This window comes from Leptonychotes weddellii, chromosome X (genome assembly GCF_054177405.1).
Source record: "Leptonychotes weddellii isolate Sample4059 chromosome X, ASM5417740v2, whole genome shotgun sequence".
NCBI classification, from domain to species: domain Eukaryota; kingdom Metazoa; phylum Chordata; class Mammalia; order Carnivora; family Phocidae; genus Leptonychotes; species Leptonychotes weddellii.
In genome coordinates this window covers 45,070,462-45,091,158 of record NC_138385.1, presented here as the reverse complement: position 1 = coordinate 45,091,158, position 20,697 = coordinate 45,070,462, and the positions used below count along the sequence as shown (strand labels likewise).

Sequence of the window (20,697 nt, the reverse complement as noted above, 5' to 3'; positions counted from 1 at the left end):
ATCCAATCTGCAACCCTGTGCCGTTTTATGGGAGCATTTAGACTGTTCACGTTGGGAGTGATTATTGAATGATATGAATTATTTGTCATCATGTTGCCTGTGAAGACCTTGTTTTTATAGATTGTCCCTGTAAAATTTTGTTGCATATCACTCCTGGGGTCTTTCTCCTAGAACCCCCCTTAATATTTCTTGCAGGGCCAGCTTAGTGGTCACATGTTCTTTCAGCTTCTGTCAGTCTTGGAAGCTCTACATCTCTCTATCCATTCTAAATGACAGCCTTGCCAGATAAAGTATTCTTGGCTGCATGTTCTTTTCGTTTAGTACCCTGGATATGCCTTGCCAGGCCTTTCTGGCTTGCCAGGTCTCTGTGGATAAGTCTGACCTTATTCTGATGTTCCTCCCTCTGTATGTAAGGAATCTCTACCCCCTAACTGCCCTCAAGATGGTTTCCTTGGTTCTAAGATTTGCGAGTTTTACTATTACACACCAGGGTGTTGGCCTGTTTTCCTTGATCTTGGGAGGGGTCCTTTCTGCCTCTAGGACATGAATGTTTGTTTCATTCCCCGGATTAGGGAAGTTCTCAGCTATGATTTGCTCAAATATATCTTCTAGTCCTCTCTGTCTCTCCACCCCTTCTGGGATTTCAATAATTCTGGCATTGGAACGTTTCATGGTTTCACTTACTTCTCTGATTCTATTTTCATGGATTCTGAATTGTTTTTCCCTAGCCTCCTCTTTTCCCTTTTTATCTGTTAAATTGTCTTCCAGGTCACTAATTCATTCTTATGCCTCACTTACCCTGGCTGTTAGATTATCTGGATTGGATTGGATCTCACTGATAGCATTTTTAAGGTCAGCCAATTCAGCTTTCATCTGCCCTTAGAGACTCTATTTTGCCATTAATTGATTTCTCCATTCTAGCTGTTGTCTTCACAACTGCCAGCCTGAATTCCATCTCTGACATGTTGGTTATATTTGAATCCATTTGTAAATCTGTGGCATAAGTCATAATCTCTGAGTCTTTCCTATTTTTGGGGTTCCTCCTCCTAGTCATTCTGTTGATGGGTCGTTGAGGGAATGTATAGAGTCAAATTATTGACCACAACCCAAGCAAGATGCACCTGTTTTCTAGGGACTTTAGGGTTGCCGGCCTCTTGTTCTCCAGCCTGTCTTCTGGGGGAGGGGCTTGCCACAGTGTTAATCAGGCAACCCTGTTTGGGCTGAGTTGCCCTGCCCCCTGTGGCGGTGCATGGGCTCAGTGGGAACTGGTTTTTTGGGGCTTTTGTTCTCTGGTGGCTTTCCCTGGCAGATTTTTGCATCTCTTCCAAGAGTCAGAGCAGAAAAGACCATTTCCAACCCTCTGCCTCAGAGCAGAGAGATCACCGCTTGTTCTTCAGTGAGCTCTCCAGGCCACATTGTCTCTGTTTCTGTCTGTGCTGCTATATACTGCAGCATCCTGGGTTTTGCACCCCTCCACAGCGCTCCTAGTCCTCGCCTCCAGGTCGGGGCATGTCTCTGCCCTATGTGCTTCTAAAACTGCCAGCTGCCCCCAGTTCGCACGTGCAGCCCCTCCGCTCTGGGTTTCTGTCTGGGGGGGCTGCCCTGAAGTCCTTTCCCTGCTGCTGCCAGTCTGCGAGTCTGTGCCCCATCCCCAGTGCTAGAGGCTATTGCTCACCAGCAGTGTTGGATCCCCATGGCTGGGCTCCCTCCCACTGCCATTTATCCTCCAATATCTGCCCACAGAATCACGGCTCCCCACTTCATACCTCAAAACCAACTGCCTGCGATATTCTGTTTGTAGAGATCCAGATCTATCTTCTTACATCTCAGGCTGATTTTGTGGGTGTTCAGAGTGGTCTCTGCTGTGATATCCTGCTCAATTCTGGGGACCAGTTGGAATCAGGTCCCCTACTCCTCCGCCATCTTTTCCCTCGCCCCTAAAAATACACTATTTTCTCTTATGACTGCTTTTGCTGCATCCCAAAGGTTTTGGAATGTTGTGTTTATTTTCATTTGCTTCCATGTATTTTTTTTTTATTTCTTTTTTAATTTCCTGGTTAAACCATTCGTTCTTTAGTAGGACATTCTTTAACATCCATGTATTTGTGGTCTTTCCATTTTTTTTCTTTTTATTGGTTCATGTTTCATAACATTGTGGTCAGAAATGATGCATGGTATGATTTCAATCTTTTTATACTTGTTGAAGCCTGATTTGTGACCCATTATGTAATCTATTCTGGAGAACATTCCATTTACAATAGAAAAGAATGTCTATTCTGCTGCTTTAGGATGAAATGTTCTGAATATATCTGTGAAGTTCATCTGGTCCAGTGTGCCATTCAATGCCATTGTTCCCTTGCTGATTTTCTGCTTAGATGGTCTGTCCATTTTATGTACGTGGGGGGTTAAAGGTCCTTACTACTATTGTATTGTTATCAGTGGTTTACTTTATGCTAGCTATTAACTGATTTATATAATTGGGTGCTCCCACGCTGGGGGCATAAATATTTATAATTGTAGATCTTGTTGGACAGACCCCTTTATTATGATATAGTGTCCTTCTTCATCTCTTGTTACAGTCTTTGGTTCAAAATTTAGTTTTTCTGATAGGTATGACTACTCTGGCTTTCTTTTGATGTCCATTAACATGATAGATCATTCTCCATCCCCTCACTTTCAATCTGCAGGTGACTTTAGGTCTAAAATGAATATCTGTAGGCAGCATACAGATGCTTCTTGTTTTTTATCCATTCTGGTACCCTATATTTTTTGTTTGGACCATTTAGCACATTTGCATTCAGAGTGATTTTTGATAGATATTAAATTAATATCATTGTATTACCTATAGAGTTGGTGTTTCTGGTGATGTTCTCTGGTCCTTTCTATTTTTTGTTATTTTTGGTCTTTTCTTCCCCACTCAGCGTCCCCCTTAAAATTTCTTGTAGGGCTGGTTTAGTGATCACAAACTCCTTTAGTTTTTGTTTGTCTGGGAAATGCTTTATATCCCCTTCTAACCTGAATGACAGCCTTTCTGGATAATGTATTCTTTGCTGCATTTTTTTTTTTTTCCATTCAGCACGTTGAATATATTATGCCACTTTCTTCTGGCTTACTGAGATTCTGTGGAGATATCTGTTGCTAACCTTATTTGTCTTCCCTTATAAGTTAAGGATTTCTTTTCCTTTTCTCCACTCAGGATTCTTTCCTTAGCTCTGTATTTTTGTACTGAGGTATGTCTTGGTGTTGGCCTGTTTTTGTTGATTTTGATGGGAGTTCTCTGTGCCTCCTGGATTTGGATGTTTATTTCCTTTCCCTGATTAGGGAAGTTTTCATCTATAATTTCCTCAAATAAACCTTCTGCCCCTTTTCCCTATGTTATTCCTCTGGGGAATAATATGAATATTATTACACATTATGTAGTCACTGAGTTCCCTAATTCTACATTCTGTTCCAATATTTTTCTTTCCCTCTTCTTTTCATTATTTTCTGTAATTTTATCGTCTATATCACTTATTTGTTCCTCTGCCTCTTCTATCCTTTTGATCATTATATTCAGTCAGTTTTGCTTTTTGGTTATAGCATTTTTTTTTATTTCTGCTGACTTGGTTTTTAGGTATTTTATCTCTGTGTTAAGGGACTCCCTGGTATTTCCTATGCTTTTCTCAGGCCCAGCCAGTATCCCTATGATTGTTGTATTAAATTTTAATTCAGGGGGCACCTGGGTGTTTCAGTCAGTTAAGTGTCTGCCTTCAGCTCAGGTCATGATCCCAGGGTCCTGGGATCGAGTCCTGCATTGGGCTCCTCTTTGCGCTCAGCGGGGAGCCTGCTTCTCCCTCTGCTTGCACTCCCCCTGCTTGTGCTCCCTCTCTCTCTCTCTAACAAATAAATACATAAAATATTTATGAAAAAATCTAATTCAGGCATAGTACTTATTTCTGCTTTGATTACATCCCTGGCTATGACCTTTCCTTGCTCTTTCTTTTGGGATGAATCACTCCATCTTGGTATTTTGTCTAGGTCTCAGTCTTCTCTGTGTTAGGAAAGCCTATTATGTTTCCTGCTCCTGAGTATAATGGCTAGTATTTTAAGAAGTTTTCATATACTGTCCAGGGCCTGACACTTCAAGAAGTGTTTTCGGTATGTGCTGCATGCACTCTGCTGTTGTGTTTTGGCTGCCCCCTCCCTCAGGTCAGTCCTCAGCAGTTTCTCCTTGCCTGCAGTGGGGAATGTTTGGGCCTTGTCCATTGTGTGGTGAATTTTAACTGGGTGTGTTCTGGTTTGCTTGTTAAAAGAGGCTAGATCTTATTTCCCAAAGAGCTGAAGCTTTGCAGCCCTCTATGGTCAGTAGACTTAAATGTGCAGGTGGATTCTGCTCATCTTCTGGGGGAGCAGCCAGCTGCTGCTCTGACTCTCAGGCACATTTGCTCTTGTAAGAAAGAACCTGCAGAGCACAGGAGTGGGCTTGCTGTAAGTGGCTCAAGCCTCCACTGTGGGTGCTATGCTGCTCATTGATGTATGTCTGTGCTGATGGGCGGGGGTAAAAATGGTGTCAGCCTGCTCTCTTATCCTTGCAGAGGCAAGTCGGCACCTGCTGCTGTTTAGGAAGCCCTCACAGAAGATTGTACAATCTCCCCTCATTTATCCCAGGCTTTCCTCAGATCTCTGCCTTCACCCTGTCTGTGTCTGGACCATCTGCCCATCTGACTGAATGGTGCACCTGTGTTTTATCTCAGGCTTGCTGGCTGGGTTTCAAAATTCCAAATTTTAAGGACCCACTGTGACAAGGACACATGCTGATCCTCTGGAGGAAGGTCTCATTATGATGTGGTTGATACAGATTTGTCCCAGAAGCACAGTGGCATGTACATGCAGGGGCTTGGAATTTATGGTAAAGTGAAGCAAAAAGCTAGCATCCAGGTTAGGCGCTCTCAGTAGCTGCCTCTGCTCCTATGTTAACAAACAGGGCAGCTCAACAGTGCCTGCTGGCTCTTTTGTCCCCTGAGACAGTGGCACCACTCTCAAATTCACTCCAAGGGAGATTGTCTCACCCAATGCGACCCAGGGGATTCTCAGTCCATGCTGTCCACTCCCAGGTCTCTGCCCTCCTCCAAAGGAGCATCTCTATGCCTCCCAGGCTCCAACCCAGTGATGGTGCAGACTTCTCAAACTTCAGACTTTGAGCTCTGCTTTTTGTAAAAACTTGCAATTATCAGCCCCTTTCATTTTCCCATCAATGGTTTTGGAGAAACACTTTTCTTGTGCAATGAACTGTGGCTTGCTCTCTCTCTCTCTCTTTCTCTTCTTTCCCTGATCAGGGCTCCCTCTCCCACCAGCAGTGGTGTTTCTTTTCTCTCCCAAATCACATCTCTGCACCTCCTATCTTGCACAATGTAGCCTCTTTTCTCCCTTTAGCTTGGCTATTTGTTATCTCAGTCCTCAAATCGATTTCCTGGGTGTCCAGAATGATTTGATATTTATCCAGTTGTGGTCCAGGGGAGGTAAGCATAGGGTCTTCCTACTACTCTGCCACCTTCACTACACCCCTCTCTATTTCTGCTTTAGCCTTTATTATTTCCTTCTTTCTGCTGGATTTGTGTTTTGTTCATTGTTGCTTTTCTAGCTCCTTTAGGTGTAAGGTTAGGTTTTTTATTTGAGATTTTTCTTGCTTCTCGAGGTAGGCTTGTATTGCTATAAACTTCACTCTTAGAACTGCTTTTGTTAACCTCAGAGGTCTTAGACTGTTGTGTTCTCATTTTCAGTTGTTTCCATGTACTGTTTTATTTCTTCTTTTATTTCTCCTTGATGCATTCAGTGTTTAGTAGCATACTATTCAACTTTCACATATTTGTGTTCTTTTCATATTTTTTTCTTGTAGTTGATTTCTAGTTTCATAGAATTGTGGTGAGAAAAAGATGCATGGTATGACTTTGGTCTTTTTTAATCCATTGAGACTTGTTTTGTGGTCTAATGTGTGATCCATTCTAAAGAATGTTCCATGTGCACTTGAAAAGAATATGTATTCTGTTCTGTTATGATTGAATGTCCTGAATATATATGTTAAATCCATCTGGTCCAGTGTATCTTTGAATGCCTCTGTTTCTTTATTGATTTTCTGTTTGGATGAATTGTTGGTTGATGTAAGTGGGGTGTTAATCTCCCCTATTATAATTGTATTACTATCGATTAGTTCCTTTGTGTTTGTTATTAACTATATTATATATTTGGGTGCTCCCTTGTTGGGTACATAAGTATTTACAATTGTTATATTTTCTTGTTGGATTTTCCCCTTTATTATTATTATTATTAGTAGTAGTAGTACTGTATCCCTTTGAATTATTATTATTATTTTATTCTTTGGGTAAATACCTTGTAGTGTGATTGCTGGATAATAAGGTTGTTCTATTTTGAACTTTTTTAGGAAACTCCATACTGTTTTCCAGAGTGGCTGCACCAGTTTGCTTTCCTATCAACAGTGCAGGAGGGTCTTTGGAACTCTTTTTAGTACTCACTGGCACTGTATGCATTTTCTGGGCAAGCACACCAGATTTATAACTCTGGAAGTGCTGTGTTATTTATTACCTTCCAATGTGCAATGAAGGGTTGACTTGCACATGCATATGAAAAAAATGTTAAAGTTTTGTACAATGGTTTGGTTGTTTTCTGGAACAATAGACAAAAAATAGCTTTTATTTGGCAACAAATATACTTTATTCATTTTTTTCAAAAGCAAGTATACTTCTCTTTGAAGTTTCATATCCAACGACAACCTTTTCTTCTTTAATTTTATAAATCAAAAGAATTAAAGAATTAAAGTCTCAGATGAAATTAACATCTTGCTTATTTTAGCAGTTTTCATCTGTGTTTGGAAACACTAAGCTTATTCTTGAATTTAGGAAGAAATATTTTAAACAAATGAAATAAAGTCTTTTGCATTACATGAGGTTATTAAAAAGCCCACAATTTTGAAAAGATTTATTTATTAATTTGAGAGAGAGAGAGAGACAGTGGGGCAGAGGGGCATGATCTGACCCAAAATCTAGTTAGATGCTTAACCAACTGAGCCACCTAGGCACCCCCACAATTTTTTTTAACTTGAACTGGAATGTGCTGTTTTGTGTACTTGAGGTAAATGTCATTTAAGATAGCAAAATCTAAAATCAACACATAATGTGTTTCATCCAATTCATATAATATGTTGTTTTCTTCTCTGAGATCTTGTTTTATTTTTTATTTTTTTATTTGTACATATGTATATTTAAAAGATGTAGAGTTTTGTATTTTGTAAATAATGCACTGGCCACTTGCCACGCAGTATTTATCATCATTTTTTCTGAAAATAAAGGTTTACTAGTAGGTTGTAAATTTTTACCAGAGATTGATACTTTAGCTTGCTATAACCCTAACAGAAAAAAAAAAAAGTTGTTTTAGGGGTGCCTTGGTGGCTTGGTCAGTTAAGCAGCCAACTCTGGATTTCAGCTCAGGTCATGATCTCAGGGTCTTGGAACTGAGCCCCAAGTCAGGCTCCATGCTCAGGTGGGGAGTCTGCTTGAGGATTTTCTATCTCCCTCTCCTTCTGCCCTCCTCCCACTCTCTCACCATCTCTAAAAAAAAAGTTGTTTTATAAAATAATTTTGAAGTTGTTTTGGGGAGAATTTTATTGTTGACTTCATTTTTTTTCCTTTTATAGTGTATTAAGGCTTAAGTAAATTAATGAGAGAAACACATATGAATGATATTTAGTGTCTTTACCAAAAGATGAACACTTGGGAAAATTATCTGAGGTTTTTCTCAGGAAAAGTTTGTCCCTATAAACAAGGGTAAATAATTTTATATAGGTTTGGAATTCAGGATATTCAAGTATCCCAAACTTTTTACTTTTTTCTGTACATAAGACATATCTCTGTTAATGTTTGTAAGGTGATGAATTAAGGAGCCATGCATCTTTATTTGCCTTTTCACTTTTCCCACTATTCTCAAGTTATAGTCTAACATACAGCAAAAGCTTCAGTTTTTTTTTTTTTTTTTTCATTTCTCACATGGGTTTGAATGCCAATTGAATAACTGCTATCAGGGTAGCATGAATGATGGATCCATGTGTTAGTCATTTTTTTATCCCTAAAGGAGAGAAGGCAGAGGAACCACCTTGGAATAGTCATTCAATAATGATAGTGAGCTCATGTTGGCACCACACTTGGGCATCAAACTTAGATATCTGGCCAAAACTTTATTGAAAATTATGTCTCACATGTGGGCAACTCCTCTTAAATTCCTTGGACAGTATGAAATTTAAATATGTAAATCAGCAAATCATTCATAGAGTTGTAAATATCTGTGGGAGGTTCACATGTAATCACCTAACTGAACATAAATTTTTGTTAAAGAAAAATATAATATCTTAGAACAGTATAGTCCAACAGAACTTCATGCAATAATGGAAATGTTGTATATCTGTGCTGTTCAATGCACTAGCTACTACCCACATGTAGGTATGAAAACTTAAAATGCGGCTGGTTAGACTAAGGAACTGATATTTAGATTATATCTAATTTTAATTAATTAAAATTTATATTTAAATACTTGTGCCTAATCACAGCCATATTGGAAAGAACAGTTGTAGAAGACAGAAGGGCAATATGGACATTACCTATTATCTGGCATGTATATCCTATTAACACCTTGAAATATGAAAAATATTTCAGTGCTCACTTCGGCAGCACATATACTGAAAAATATTTCATATAAAATAATGTCACTTCATATAAAATAATTAAAAGACAATGAAGATTCTGTTCTTGGATTTTTCAGCCTGTACAAACTTGCCTTCATTTGCTTGAGAAAGCAAAGGCCAATTCAAAATTCAGGCCAGTGCGTAAGACTAAACTCTGAACAAATAACAAAACTATACAAACATAAATACATAAACTTAAAAATTAAAACTAGCACATTTTTCCAGTTATGTATTATAGTCATAAATTAGATAATTGGGTGTGAAACTAAAAGCTTAAGAGTATTTACTTGTTCTTTTCACATTTTATTATATATGCTAGTTTCTCCTTATATAACTTCTAATAATAATTTGTATTCTCCCGCTATAGCTCTTATTAAAAGTGTAATTATTCTTTAATTAATATAAATGTTAGTATCAGTAACATTATTAAATGCTTAGATTGTCATCAATTTTTTCTCATCTTAACCAAAATTTAATTTTTATTATATTTGTAAAATATCTTTACTCACTACCATCCCCAATGCCTATAAGAATGTTGTGACTGTATTAACCACTAAATATTGTGTTTGCCAAGAATTAACAAAATAGTATTAAGTGCCATGGATTTTATGAAGTGCAATTTAGAAACTATTTTTTCTACCCATAGATGAGACACTTCAGGTTTGAGCCTTCCTCAAAGCCTTTTGAAATATTTTTACAAAAATAAAATTATCATTAATAGCTGTTTATTTAGATCAAATTATAATATGAAATATTGTATTTGTATTTGTCATTATGGTCATAAAATTACATTTTTTCTTAAAGTATACAATTGAAGAATAGTTGATAACTTTTGCACTTGTAAATAGAAATGATATGGAAAATGTTTCCCTTGCTAAACATTCTATTCAAAGGAAAGGCAAATTATTTTTTGGTTTATATGAATAAAATATTAATAAAATGTTCATTCTAGTATGAATTTAAAACAAGTTAACCAATACACATGGATTACTGAATTTGATTTTTTAAAAGTCACATTGAAGCAAATCGAGGAGAGAGGAAGATGGCAGCAGAGTAGGATGACCCAAACTGGTACTATTTCAGAAATGCCACCTTAAATTTAATAAATGTTTAATTCTTCTACTGAGATATATTATGGTTCCAGATTTGAATAAAAATGTAAGTGAATCTCAGCATAAAAAAAATTCAAAACTTTGCAGAATTATCTTCAAGCAGTTCAAGAGGAAAAAGACAAATGTATTTGAGTATTGTACAAGATCATATATAGACAATTATAATACTTTGGTAATTAAAAAATATAACCATATAATCTCACCATATATTCTAGTGAATGCATGTTAAATATTTTACAATTTTATATTAATTACACTTCTTCCTTGGAGGCTTAGGAGGAAGCCAGAACTAGAGAAGACTTTTTAAAAAATTCCCATAATCTGACTCCATGGACATGAAGAGAAAATCGGTGCTGTTCCAAGTTATATTTTCCAATTTGACATTTTGACTTGTGATTTTCAGTCCAATTGTGTTTCCCCATTTAAAAAAATAATAATAAAGTTAATTAAATAACATTGTGTTGTTAATTTCCAAGAAAATTAAAATTTTAACACCTGTTTCTACAGGAAAAAAAAAAGGAAATTCTGTGTATTTTACACAAGGTTTTATTCTCATCAGAGTTTGTGTATTTTCGCCCTCTACCGGAGATTTTAGCTGTATTTTTAGATATATACTCTTGTCTTGGATGGATATTTTATACTTGATTTTCACTTTTAGGGGTGAAAAAACATCCTAGACAACTGAAATCTACAGTAAAATATTTTAATTCATTTGGAGTAACCATGGTTAATTATTTTTTTATTTGAATTCAATTAGCCAACATATAGTACATCACTAGTTTCAGATGTAATGTTCAATGATTCATCAGTTGTGTATATCAACCAGTGCTCATCACATCACATGCCCTCCTTCATGCCCATCAGTCAGTTATGACATCACCCCACCCTCCTACCCTTCCACAACCTTCAGTTTGTTTCTCAGAGTCAAGAGTCTCCCATGGTTTTTCCCCCTCCTTGATTTCTTCCCATTCAGTTTTCCCTCCCTTCTGCTATGATCCTCTGCATTATTTCTTATATTCCACATATGAATAAAACCATATGATAATTGTCTTTCTCTGATTGAGTTATTTAACTTAGCATAATCCCCTCCAGGTCAATCCATGTCAATGTAAATTGTAGGTATTCATCCTTTCTGATGGCTGAGTAACATTCCATTGTATATATAAACAACATATTCTTTATCCATTCATCTGTTGAAGGACATCTCAGGTCCTTCTACAGTTTGGCTATTGTGGACATTGCCGCTATGAACATTGGGGTGCAGGTGCCCCTTCGTTTCACTACATCTGTATCTTTGGGGTAAATACCCAGTAGTGCAATTGTTGGGTCATAGGGTAACTCTATTTTTAACTTCTTGAGGACCATCCATACTGGTTTCCAGACTGGCTGTACCAGCTTGCACTCCCACCAACAGTGTGAGAAGATTCCCTTTCTGCACATCCTTGCCAACATTTGTTGTTCCCTGCCTTGTTAATTTTAACCATTCTAACTGGTGTAAGGTGGTATCTCATTGGGGTTTTAATTTGTATTTCCCTGATGCCAAGTGATGTTGAGCATTTTTTCATGTGTCTGTTGGCCATTTGTATGTCTTCTTTGGAGAAATGTCTATTCATGTCTTCTGTCCATTTCTAGACTGGATTATTTGTTTTTTGGATGGTGAGTTTGATAGGTTCTTTATACTCTTGGATACAAGCCCTTTATCTCATACATCATTTGCAAATATTTTCTCCCATTCAGTAGGATGCTTTTTAGTTCTGTTGACTGTTTCCTTTGCTATGCAGAAACTTTTTTTATCTTGAAGTTCCAATAGTTCATTTGTGCTTTTCTTTCCCTTGCCTCTAGAGATGTGTCTTGCAAGAAGTTGCTGCAGTGAAGGTTGAAGACGTTGCTGCCTGTGTTGTCCTCTAGGATTTTGATGGATTACTGTCTCATATTTAGGTCTTTCATCCATTTTGAATTTATATTTGTGTATGGTGTAGGAGAATAGTCCAGTTTCATTCTTTTGCATGTGGCTGTCCAATTTTCCCAACACCATTTATTGAAGAGACTGTTCTTTTTCCATTGAATATTCTTTCCTGCTTTGTCAAAGATAGTTTCCATAGAGTTTAGGGTCCATTTCTTGGTTCTCTATTCTGTTCCATCGATCTATATGTCTGTTTTTGTGCCAGTACCATGCTGTCTTGATGATCACATATTTGTAATATAGCTTAAAGTCAGACATTGTGATGCCCCCAGCTTTGGTTTTCTTTTTCAATATTCAATGGCTATTCAGGGTCTTTTCTGGTTCCATACAAATTTTAGGATTGTTTGTTCCAGCTGTGTGAAAAATATTGATGGTGTTTTGATAAGGATTGCATTGAAAGTGTAGATTGCAATGGGTAGGATAGACATTTTAACAATATGTGTGCTTCCAATCCATGGGCATGGAATGTTTTTCCATCTCTTTGTGTTTTCCTTAATTTCTTTCATAAGCATTCTGTATTTTTTAGAGTACAGATCCTTTACCTCTTTGGTTAGGTTTATTCCAAGGTATCTTATGGTTTTTCTTGCTATTGTAAATGGAATTCATTCCTTAATTTCTCTTTCTTCAGTCACATTGTTAGTGTATAGAGATGCAACTGATTTCTGTGCATTGATTTTGTATCCTGCCACACTGTTGAATTGCTGTATGAGTTCTAGCAATTTTGTGGTGGAGGCTTTTGGGTTTTCCACATAAAGTATCTTGTCATCTGCAAAGAGTGAAGGTTTGACTTCTTCTTTGCCAACTTGAATGCTTTTTATATCTTTTTTTGTCTGATTGCTGAGGCTAGGACTTCTACTACTCTGTTGAACAATACTGGTGAGAGTTAACATCCCTGTCTTGTTCTGATGTTAGGGGAAAAGGTCTCAGCTTTTCCCCACTTAGAATGATATTCATTGTGGGCTTTCCATAGATGGCTTTTATGATATAGAGGTATGTTCCCTCTATCCCTAAACTCTGAAGAGTTTTAATCAGGAAAGGATGCTGTATCTTGTCAAATGCTTTTTCTGCATCGAGTGGGAGGATCGTATGGTTCTTGTCTTTTCTTTTATTAATGTGATCTATCATGTTGATTGATTTGTGACTGTTGAACCACACTTGCATTCCAGGAATAAATCCCACTTGGTCATGGTGAATAATCCTTTTAATGCACTGTGGGATCCTATTGCCTAGTATTTTGGTGAGAATTTTTGGCATCCATGTTCATCAGGTGTATTGATCTCTAAATCTCCTTCTTGGCGGGGTTTTTGTCTGATTTTGGGATCAAGGTAATGCTGGCCTTATAGAAGGTGTTTGGAAATTTTCCTTCCAATTCTATTTTTTAAAACAAGTTCAGTAGAATAGGTATTATTTCTTCTTTAAATGTTTGATAGAATTCCTCTGGGAAACCATCTGGCCCTGGAGTTTTGTTTTTTGGGACGTTTTTGAATACTGCTTCAATTTCCTTTCTGATTATGCATCTGTTCAGGTTTTTTATTTCTTCCTGTTTCAGTTTTGGTAGTTTATAAGTTTCTAGATTGCCTAATTTGTTGGTATATAGTTACTCATAATATGTTCTTATTATTGTCTGTATTTCCTTGGTGTTGGTCATGATCTCTCCCCTTTCATTCATGATTTTATTAATTTGGGTCCTTTCTATTTTCTTTTGGAGAAGTCTGGCTAGAGGTTTATCTATCTTCTTAATTCTTTCAAAAAACCAGCTTCTAGTTTATCTGTTCTACTGTTCTTCTGGTTTCTATTTAATTGATTTCTGCTGTAATATTTATTATTTCTCTTCTGTTCAGTTTAGGCTTTATTTGCTGTTCTTTCTCCCACTCCTTTAGGTGTAAGATTAGCTTGTGTATTTGAGACTTTTCTAGTTTCTTGAGAAAGGCTTGTATTCCAATGTACTTTTCTCTTAGGACTGCCTTTGCTGCATCCCAAAGGTTTTAAACATTTGTGTTTTCATTTTCATTTGTTTCCATGAATTTTCTGAAATTCTTCTTTAATTTTCTGGTTGACCTATTCATTCTTTATTAGGATGCTCTTTAACCTCCAAGTGTTTCAGTTCCTTCCAAATTTCCTCTTGTGATTGAGTTCAAGTTTCAAAGCATTGTGGTCTGAACATATGCAGGGAATAATCCCAATCTTTTGGTACTGGTTGAGACCTGATTTGTGACCCAGTATGTGATATACTCTGGAGAAGTTCCATGTGCACTCGAGAAGAATGAGTATTCTGTTTTTTAAAGAGGGAATGTTCTGTATATATCTTTGACATCCATCTGGTCCAGTGTGTCTTTCAAAGCCCTTGTTTCCTTGTTGTTCTTCTGCTTAAATGATCTGTCCATTTCTGTGAGTTGGGTGTTGAAGTCCCCTACTATTTGTGTATTATTATCAATGTGTTTATTTACTTTTGCTATTAATTGGTTTATATAATTGGCTGCTCCCATGTTGGGGGCATAAATATTTACAATTGTTAGATCTTCTTGTTGGATAGACCCTTTAAGTATGATATAGTGTCCCTCTACATCTCTCACTGCATTCTTTGGTTTAAAATCTAATATTTCTGATATGAGGATTGCTACCTCTGCTTTCTCTTGAGGTCCATTAGTGTGGTAAATTTTTCTCCACCCCCTCACTTTCAGTCTGGAGGTGTCTTTAGGTGTAAAATGAATCTCTTGTAGAGAACATATTGATGGGTCTTGCTTTTTTATCCAATCTGTTACTCTGTGCCTTTTGATGGGAGTATTCAGCCCATTTACATCCAGAGTAACTATTGGAAGATATGAATTTAGTGCCATTATATTGCCTATAATGTCCCTCTTTCTGTAATTTTCTCTATTTCTCTCTGGTCTATGTTACTCTTGGGCTCTTTCTTTGGTTACAGGATCCCCCTTAATATTTCTTGCAGTGCTGGCTTAGTGGTCACATATTCTTTCAGTTTCTGTCTGTACTGGAAGCTCTTTATCTCTCCTTCCATTCTGAATGACAGTCTTGCTGTGTATGTATTCTTGGCTTCATATTTTTCTCATTTAGTACCCTGAATATATCATGTCCGCCCTTTCTGGCTTACCAGGTTTCTGTAGACAGGTCTGTTAGTCTGATGTCCCTCCATCTGTAGGTGAGGAGACTTTTGTCTCAAGCTGCTTTCAGGATTTTCTCTTTCTTTAAAATTTGTAAGCTTCACTACTATGTTGGGGTGTTGATATATTTTTATTGATTTGGGGAGGCATCCTTTCTACCTCTTTGACTTGAATGCTTGTTTCTTTTCCCAGATTAGGGAAGTTCTCAGCCATTATTTGCTCAAATATACCTTCTGGCTCTTTCTCTCTTTCTTCCCCCTCAGGCACCCCAATAATTCTGACATTGGTATGGCATTATTAATTTCTTGAATCCTTTTCTCATGAGCTATTACTTATTTTTCTTTATTTTCCTCAACTTCCTTCCTTTTCTTAAGCCTGTCTTACTTACTCTCTCTTCTGCTTCATTCACCCTAGCTGTTAGAGTATCTAATTTAGACTGCATCTCAGTGCATATTTTTTTTTAAGATTTTTTATTTATTTATTAATGAGAGACAGAGAGAGAGAGGCAGAGGGAGAAGCAGGCTCCCAAGGAGCAGGGAGCCTGATGCGGGACTCGATCCCAGGACATTGGGATCATGACCTGAGCCGAAGGCAGACGCTTAACCATCTGAGCCACCCAGGCGCCCCTCAGTGCATATTTTTTAAAAGATCTTTATTCATTTTATTTGAGAGAGAGAGAGCATGAGCACAAGTTGGGGGGAGAGCAGAAGGAATGGGAGAAGCAGACTTCCCACTGAGCAGGGAGCCTGATGTGGGGCTCAATCCCAGGACTCCAGGATTATGACCTGAGCCAAAAGCAGATGATTAACCAACTGAGCCACCCAGGCACCCCACAGTTAGTGCATTTTAAATTTCAGCCTGATTAGATCTCATTTGTTCACTAAGAGATTCTCTACTGTCTTTTATGCTTTTTTCAAGCCCAGGTATTAACTTTATTCTTGTTATCCTGAATTCCATCTCTGACCTTTTACTTATATCCATATCAATTGGATCTGTGGCAGAGAACATTACTTCTTGTTCTTTCTTTTGTTGTGAATTCCTCCTTTTAGTGATCTTGCCCAGAGAAGAATGGATGAGCTCATGAACCGAATCAAAAATATCAACCACATTCCAAGCAAAATACACACTAGACAAATCTGAAGCAGTCAGAAACCAAAACAGATAAGCAAAATAAAACAAAACAACAAAAAGGGGGGGAAAGAATATAATCTCACAGGGTGGACAAAACACACTGGTCCACTTGTTCCTGAGTGAATTTTGGTCTCTGCGTTAGAATACTCTAAATCCCAAAATTGCAAAGAAAGCAAAACTTACATATATACAAAGTTAAAATTGAATAAAGTGAAAAAAGGCCAAAATGAAACATATATCTAAAAAATATAGATGTAAAAAATAAATGTTAAAAAGCAACTTAAAAACAAATCATTGATAAAATAAGAAACTAGTTGAAAAAAGAAAAAGGGAAAAAAAAGGAAAAGAAAAATTTTGGACTGAAAGATAAGTGAATCATGAGAAAAAAACCTCGAGTTCTATATACTATATTCCCCTAGCCCTGGAGTATTACAGTTTTGTGGGATCCATAAGCTAGTTGTGCACCTGTTCTTCCAATTGGTCTACTGAGGGAGGGGCCTGCTATGCTGCTTCTCAGGTGTTTTTGCCTATGCAGAGTTGCACCTCCCCTTGCAAGGGGGCTGGGCTCACCATAAGCTGGTCCTCTGTGTGGCTTTTGTTCCCTGAAGGCTTTCCGCGCCTCTTTAGATGATCAAAATAAAGATGGCCCTCGGCTGACCTCCAGCTCCAGAGCCAAAAGTTCACAGTCCTCCCTCTTCAGTAAACCCACTGGGATCAACAGTGTTCACTTTTGTGTGTACTAAACTCCAAAGACTCCTTTGGTGTGTGCCCACAGTGATCCTCCTGGGGGGAAATCTGAGGGTCCCATGTTACTGCCCTTTGTTGTGCCCTGACGCTGAGAGCAGTCACAGGATCATTGCATGTACCTGCTCCACCTCTCCTGGGGGATGGCTGAGTGTCGCCATACTGTCCTTTATGAGCCTGCCACCCTGAAACTATTGCCTGGTTGTGGGCACACCCGTTCTGTCCCTCCTGGAGGATGACAGATGGTCTGCACGGTCCAGTCCTTTGCAGGGTTCCCAGGCAGCAAGCAGTCACTTGATGGCCCAGTTTGCAGTTTATGGTGACCAGAGCTAGGAGTCCCCTCCTGGGCTCGCTGACCATAACCAGTTTCTCCACTCCACTGCTTGGGCACTCTATTGGCTCAGGCATCCCCGTTAGTTCTATGACTTCTAGGATCCTGAGACCACACTGACCCACCTAGAATTCTGTCCTTTCCATCCCCTGAGCCCCTTCAGACAGGGATGTCTCTCACTGGAGCAGATTTCTAAGGGTTCTGAATTTATCCTCCAAGGCTATATCACTTTCTGGTAGCTAGCTTATGGAGGCTCCCTCCCCCCTCTGTTTATCTCTTGATATCTCCCCAAAGATTCACATCTCCACACCTCCTACCTTGCAAAAAGCAGTGGATTTTCTTTTTTTTTTTTTAGATTTTTTTTTTTTAATTTATTTATTTGAGAGAGAATGAGAGACAGAGAGCATGAGAGGGAGGAGGGTCAGAGGGAGAAGCAGACTCCCTGCCGAGCAGGGAGCCCGATGCGGGACTCGATCCCGGGACTCCAGGATCATGACCTGAGCCAAAGGCAGTCGCTTAACCAACTGAGCCACCCAGGCGCCCAGCAGTGGATTTTCTAACTGTAGAGTTCCAGATATTTTTTTCTTACATCTTAGGCTGAGTTCATGGGTGTTCAGAATGGTTTGATAGTTATCTAGTTAAATTCAAGGGTCCAGATGAAATGAGGTACCCTACTCTACTGCCATCTTGCTTCAGTTAATTCACTCATAACTGAATTCACCATGTGAAACACTGACAACTCTTTATACTTTTTCCTTTTGTATACTTTAATACTTTATATCAGTGAGTTACACTTGTTACCATAAAATGCCATGAACTGAAAAGCTCTCAGACCATCTTAAAGCACAACTCTCTAATTTTACAAATTCATGGAGATGTTAAGCAATTTGTTTGTGGTCACAATACTAGTTACAGACAGATTCGAGACTTAGAACTTAAGTCTTTTGACACCTATTTCTGAGCTGATCCTCTGTCATGTGGCTTCAATAGATTGAACACTGGTCTCATTACATAAGTTAAAATATGTTTCATTGTATGTTTTCTAGGGTCAAAGTATTTTTGGACTTGATGTCATTGAAACACCAGAAGGGGACAAGATGCCACAACTGATTGTTCAAAAGGAGTTAGATAGGGAAGAGAAGGATACATATATAATGAAAGTAAAGGTTGAAGATGGTGGCTTTCCTCAACGATCCAGTACTGCTATTTTGCAAATAAGTGTTGCTGACACAAATGACAACAGCCCAGTCTTCAAGGAGGATGGGATTGAAGTTAATATACCAGAAAATGCTCCTGTAGGTACTTCAGTGACACAACTCCATGCGACAGATGCCGACATAGGTGAAAATGCCAAGATTCACTTCTATTTCAGCAATCTAGTCTCCAACATCGCCAAGAGGCTATTTCACCTCAACACCACCACTGGACTTATCACAGTCAAACAACCACTGGATAGGGAGGAATCACCAAACCACAGGTTACTGGTTTTGGCAAGTGATGGTGGATTGATGCCAGCAAGAGCAATGGTTCTAGTAAATGTTACAGATATCAATGATAATGCCCCATCAATTGACATAAGATACATCATTAATCCAATCAATGGCACTGTGGTTCTTTCAGAAAATGCTCCCCTCAACACCAAAATTGCTCTCATAACTGTGACAGATAAAGATGCTGACCACAATGGCATGGTGACATGCTTCACAGATCATGAAGTCCCTTTCAGATTAAGGCCAGTATTCAGTAATCAGTTCCTCCTGGAGACTGCTGCATATCTTGACTATGAGTCCACAAGAGAATATGCCATTAAATTACTAGCTGCAGATGCTGGCAAACCTCCTTTGAATCAATCATCCATGCTCCTTGTCAAAGTGAAAGATGAAAATGACAATGCTCCTGTTTTCACCCAGCCTTTCATAAGTCTTTCTCTTCCTGAGAATAACTCTCCTGGCACCAAGTTGACAAAAATAAGTGCAACGGATGCGGACAGTGGGCACAGTGCTGAGATCAATTATCTGCTAGGTGTTGATGCTCCATCTGAATTTAACCTAGATAGTCATACAGGCATTCTGACTGCAGTGAAGAAACTGGATAGAGAAAAACGGGAAAAATATTCCTTCACAGTTCTGGCAAAAGATAATGGGATGCCATCCTTAATAACCAATGCCACAGTTTTAGTGACCATTCTTGATCAGAATGACAACAGTCCAATTTTTACTCACAGTGAGTACAACTTCTATGTTCCAGAAAACCTTCCAAGACATGGCACAGTAGGACTGATCACTGTAACTGATCCGGATTATGGAGAAAACTCTGCAGTCACTCTCTCCATTTTAAATGTGAATGATGACTTCACCATTGATCCACAGACTGGTGTTATCCAACCAAATATTTCATTTGACAGAGAAAAACAAGAATCTTATACTTTCTATGTAAAGGCTGAGGATGGTGGTAAGGTATCACATTCTTCAACTGCCAAAGTGACGATAAATGTGGTTGATGTCAATGACAACAAACCAGTTTTCATTGTCCCTTCTTCCAATAACTCCTATGAATTGGTTCTACCATCCACTAATCCAGGCACAGTGGTCTTCACGGTACTTGCTGTTGACAATGACACTGGCATGAATGCAGAGCTTCATTACAGCATTGTAGGAGGAAACACAAGAAGTTTGTTTATAATTGACCAAACAACAGGCAACATCACACTAACGGAGAAATGTGTCATTACAGACCTTGGTTTACACAGATTGATAGTTAAAGCTAAGGACTTAGGACAACCTGAATCTCTCTTCAATGTTGTTATTGTTAATCTATTTGTGAATGAGTCAGTGACCAATGCTACATGGATTCATGAACTGGTGCACAAAAACATTGAAACACCAGTGACCCCAAATATTGAGACAACTGATGCATTCTCACCCACCAGTGACTATATCAAGATCATGGTTGCTATTATTGCTGGCACCATAACTGTCATCCTTGTTATCTTCATTACTGCTGTATCAAGATGCCATCAATTGCCACACATTATGGCTGCTCAGAAAAACAAGCAGAATTCTGAATGGGCTACTCCAAACCCAGAAAACAGGCAGATGATAATGATGATGATGATGATGAAGAAGAAGAAAAAGAAGAAGAAGAGGAAGAAGAAGCATGCCCCTAAGAACTTGCTGCTTAACTTTGTCACTATTGAAGAAACTAAGGCAGATGATGTTGACAATGATGGAAACAGTGTCACACTAGACCTTCCCATTGAACTGGAAGAACAAACCATGGGCAAGTACAACTGGGGCACTATACCTACTACATTCAAGCCTGACAGCCCTGATTTAGCCAGGCACTACAAATCTGCCTCTCCACAGCCTGCCTTCCATATCCAGCCTGAAACTCCCCTGAATTCAAAGCACCACATCATCCAGGAACTGCCACTTGATAACACCTTTGTGGCCTGTGATTCCATCTCTAAGTGTTCCTCCAGCAGTTCTGATCCTTACAATGTTTCTGAGTGCAGCTATTCAGTGACAACTTTCAAAACTCCTGTGTCTGTACACACTAGACCGGTAGGT

General features: G+C 38.5%; 1 protein-coding gene across 9 annotated transcripts in view; it reads left to right on the top strand.

The window, feature by feature from the left end:
• Window positions 1-20,697, top strand: part of PCDH11X (protocadherin 11 X-linked) — a 606,781-nt gene that overhangs the window by 201,682 nt on the left and 384,402 nt on the right. For all 9 annotated transcript variants that reach the window (XM_081808558.1, XM_081808550.1, XM_081808549.1 and 6 more), the window contains one exon: window positions 18,175-20,691. In XM_081808558.1, the coding sequence (XP_081664684.1) occupies window positions 18,226-20,691 (2,466 nt within the window). In that variant the 5' untranslated portion in view covers window positions 18,175-18,225. The remainder of the gene's footprint in view (window positions 1-18,174; window positions 20,692-20,697) is intronic.